At 33.6% G+C, this 4,333-nt stretch overlaps 1 protein-coding gene across 2 annotated transcripts; it reads right to left on the bottom strand.

The window, feature by feature from the left end:
• On the bottom strand, window positions 506-3,863 carry LOC109359252 (transcription elongation factor SPT4 homolog 2). Of its 2 annotated transcripts, none has more exons than XM_019603841.1 (6): window positions 3,763-3,863; window positions 3,382-3,492; window positions 3,205-3,296; window positions 3,044-3,099; window positions 2,179-2,240; window positions 506-740 (listed from the first exon to the last, which is right to left on the bottom strand). In XM_019603841.1, the coding sequence occupies exons 2-6, from the start codon at window positions 3,469-3,471 to the stop codon at window positions 690-692; spliced, it is 351 nt and encodes a 116-aa protein (XP_019459386.1). In that variant the 5' UTR covers window positions 3,472-3,492; window positions 3,763-3,863; the 3' UTR covers window positions 506-689. The 2 variants fall into 2 exon arrangements, with proteins under 2 accessions (XP_019459386.1, XP_019459388.1); XM_019603843.1 differs by having other exon boundaries at window positions 3,768-3,846.

Genomic DNA, 4,333 nt, shown 5'->3' with positions numbered 1-4,333 from the left:
CAATTTCAACAACACTCATTTGAATAAGTGATGATTGAAAATATATATTTAACAGCACTTACTCAAACAAATACCATTAAATGTGCATTTTTAACAGTGTTAACTCAAATGAGCACCATTAAATTATAGAAAGTATATATTTAACCACGTTGATTCAAATGAACGTTATTAAATATCTACTTTTAACAACACTCGCTCAAGCAAGCACTATTAAATATATACTTCCAACTTTTAACAACCCTGACTAAGCAAGCACAATTAAATAATTCACAAATAGAATCATTGCACTTTTTGGTTAATGTTTTACTTTTTATTTTTTCACTTTTTATTTTATTTTAAGAACTTTATAGAAATAAGAATCATGTCTAATTAGATAATGATTCTCTATTTACGAATAAAAACATATCAATCATAACAGAACCAAAATATACGACGGTCCATTTTTTTGTTAAGGACCACCGCCGGATGCTTTTAGAGGTTTTAAGAATTTAGCAAGTCATTTAAATAACACGCCAGAACACAACTATGAACATTAAAATCCACATTGATACAAACTAACAACTCCGATTATGCTAATTAAAGATGTCAGAAAGCATCAGAACACAACTATGAACATTAAAATCCACATTACTACAGACTCACAATTCAGCTCATGTTAAAGTTGCCACAAACTCAATGCTAAGTATGTTTCACAAACGTTTGGGAGGGTTATACTGCACACGCTCGTCTTCACATAAAGCCTGCAAAAGAGCATTACAAATCAAATAAATAGTAAAAAAACTTCACTACAGCATTAGTTCGGTGCAAAAGATACAACAAGGTATTGGTCCAGTTGTGTAAGGCCAAATTAGATCCCCAGATAGCCCAAAGTTCGATTCCTAATAGTGGCACTTGTTAGGAGGGGCACACCTTGAAAGAGATTAGCTTCTTACCCATAGGGTGAGGGGATAACCTTAGTTATACAAAAAGTAATCAGTACAAAAGATGATGATACAAAAGAGAGACAAAAGTGATTAGTTAATTACATAGATTAGCTCCTATTGGTCTTCAATGTCTAAACCATCTTTAGCACGATCCTAAAATCTTGTCCTCAATACATGCCAATCCTACTTCCCTCTACATCCATTCCTGATCTTATCATCTCAGGTAGACAGGTACTCACTCATCCAATGGCAACAACACCAATATTCTCATCTCTGCCGCACTTTATACTCTTTTTGGCATTTTAATGATCTATAGCTGGTATTATGACTAACAGTAGAACTTTCTTTCTAGTGTGAAAGGTATCTTTCAATTGCAAGCAACACCAAACCTAAAAAGCATTCCTCCAAATTATCAAATTCAAATTGAATTCTATGATTTAAATCTCTCTATTTTCCCATCACTTAGTGTTATACACCCATGGCAAACCTGTGAACTGTACAATTCACAGACACCAAAAGAAGCCTTGTCATATAAACACTCCATGCTGGCTTTCTTCAATTGGGGCACTCCATGATTTAAAAGTGTGAGCTGAGTACCTAAATCAATATCAAGACGGCACTTTTCAATCGCTTCAAGCATGAGCTGAGCGCTTCGAAAGTCACAAGGACTATCCGATAAAGATAATGAGAGATATCCATGAAAGTACAAGTGTCAACCTCCAACCAAATACACCAAAAGAAACCACAGATAGGTCACAATCCACTCTAGTTACTGAACGTATCACTGTTTTGACAGTAACATTGAGTATTTTTGGAGCTTTATGATTACCTTGAGCACATTTTCCAGATCATGCCTAAATTAGAAGAGAGAGAGAAGGCTGACTCAAATGAATACTACAACTAAAACTAGAACACACAAGTCTTCAACAATGTCTTGAAGGTGAGCCACAGACATTCGATTATTCGAAATATTAATTTCATAGCATATTGATAGAAACTTAACAGTCATCAGAACTTTAAATTGGCCAGACAGATATACGTAAGACAAACAGAACATTTATCAACTCATAACATCACTAGAGGGGAAGTGATATGAGAACTTTCTCTACAACCTGCCTATTGTTTTTCCACAAGGTGTTCATCACTGACACTTATCATTTTGGTGGGAAGTGAGGAAAGCAGATAATCCACTATCTTATTTATACCTTTTCTCTAGCAGAAGGATCAAGCATATTTAACCGAAAAAATTACAAACCTGCATCTCTTCTGGAAGTGCCTCTGAGACAGCAAGAGTGTAAACACCAGGTACAAATCTTCCTGCAACATATTCAACAAGAATCTAAATTTCCAGAACAATCTACGTAGAAATTCAACTACTCAGTTTTACGTTTTTCATTTTATATTTTCAAATAGCTGTCACGCATGGCATGAGAGAAGTGAAATTGACCAGAATGATTAAGCGAGTGACTGAATTAACTCTGGATTTTTTTTTTCTTTTTAAGAAATTTTAGTCAAGAAACAATATATACATATTATACAATATAACAAGATCTTATACAATATCCTCCTCAGCAGAAGGGAAATCAGCATAACAAAAGAAAGAAATAAAATAAATAAACACAAAACAAAGGTATTGGCAAGCAGACAACAAGGGGACACCATTCACATTAATTTCCAAATTTTTATTTACCTTTATTTTTACTAATTTAATAATGCCTCCAGAATTATCAAATTGTCTTTCAATATATCATGTTGGATTGTTACGAAGTTATAAAGACCGTGAAATAAAAAATGTCAGAAGATACAGTTGAGGAGAGTTAAAATATGTCCTTTTGTCCCTTATACTTTATCTTATACACATACAACCAAAACAGTCGTTTGAGCTGAAAATTCTTGACTAGAAATTTTAAGAGGTTTTTGAGGTCAAGTGTCAGGCATGGCAGTGTTGCTTAAATCCTTGGAATGTATCTTCTTATCATGAATAAAACCTTTCATGAAAAGACCTAGATGTTGTCATTGCGATTAAAAGGAAAAAAAGATGAATTTCAAAACCAAGGCAAGGCATTGGAAAATTATAATGAGGCTATGATAATATAACAGGAGATAAAATGAACACATACCAATTCTCAACCAACGGGCCGCCCAACTCCTCGTTGGATCCATAACAGAAATGATCCTGTGCCAAAATTGAATAGAATATCAAAATCGGAAAAAATGAACATTGAGAAAATCAAAGGTGAAGAGGGTGTTTTTTGACGAAAAGGAATTGACATAGACAAACCCGTTAAAATTGGGAGTAGTGCAATCAACAACGCGCTCGTGATCTTCTTCCATCTTAAAGAATGAGCAGTTCTCACAACCCGATTCTCTGAACTGTGTTAATGAAAACAGAAATCGTAAATAAACAATTCAAAAGGAAAAGCAAAGAATGACAGGAAACATAGAAGGGCAGTAAGACCTGATCATAGGTTTTGACGAGGCGGCAACGGAGACAAGCCCTCAACTCATGGCCAAAGCTAGTCGGAATTTGTGCAGGTGCACTTGCCATTTTTGTATTCTAATGTTTGAACTGATGGCATAGTCAAATGACACAATAATTAAAATTCTAATTCATATATAGGTAATTGGAGTGTTTTAAGTTGTGGTCGTGATTCCAATTACATTGTAATTGTAAATCTCGCAATCGCAATATTGTGGCCATAACCGTTAATAAGAAGAATTATAAATTTAAAACCTTAGACTGAGATGAGTCATGAATACTCTAGTGTTTTTTACAGAACACCAAAGAGAAGGAAAACCCAAAGAATGAAACGGAAAACTGGGGACTGAGGAAGCTTACGGAATTTGTAACGGAAAAGTGGTGGCTGTCGGCGGAGTAGTTGGTGGTGGTCGGTCGTCTGGCCAGAGCTTTCCGCTGTGATGTGCTACACAAAGAAGGTGAAATGGAGAATGAAATTTTAGGGTTTAGGTTAATTAGATTATTTTTTTTAAAATATATTATATTTAAAATAATTATTAATATTTATTTACGTTTAATAAAGTAAAAATGTCTATTTGCTCTTATAAAAATTCAATGCAATCAAGTTTGGCCTCTAAATAAGTCTTTCAACCTTTAAAATAATAAGTTTATTCATCTTTTACAATAGTTATTTGTTGACAATGTAATTCTTTTATACCAATAAGGTATTAGTTGAGTAGTATAAGATTACCTCTTCAATTCTTAGGAGTGACACTTGTTGGAAGAGATAGTTATAAATCTCAAAATATATTAATTCTTAACCAGAAAAAAAGTAAGAAATATCCTTCATAACACCAAAAAAATATAAATTTTTTTATAAAGTAAATATGTAAAAGGTACCAGTTTACTAGTCATTCCAGTTTGCATGGAAGCAACATATATATTATGTACC

The sequence above is a fragment of the Lupinus angustifolius genome, chromosome LG11, assembly GCF_001865875.1.
Source record: "Lupinus angustifolius cultivar Tanjil chromosome LG11, LupAngTanjil_v1.0, whole genome shotgun sequence".
Classification (NCBI taxonomy): domain Eukaryota; kingdom Viridiplantae; phylum Streptophyta; class Magnoliopsida; order Fabales; family Fabaceae; genus Lupinus; species Lupinus angustifolius.
This window is presented reverse-complemented; position numbering and strand designations above follow the sequence as displayed.

Coding starts and splice junctions, on each gene's coding strand:
- LOC109359252 (XM_019603841.1), bottom strand. CDS start 3,471: ATGGCAAGTGCACCTGCACAAATTCCGACTAGCTTTGGCCATGAGTTG. Junction 3,100..3,204: donor ACTACTCCCAATTTTAACGG/GTTTGTCTATGT, acceptor ATTTTGGCACAG/GATCATTTCTGTTATGGATC. Junction 741..2,178: donor CACTTCCAGAAGAGATGCAG/GTTTGTAATTTT, acceptor GCTCTTTTGCAG/GCTTTATGTGAAGACGAGCG.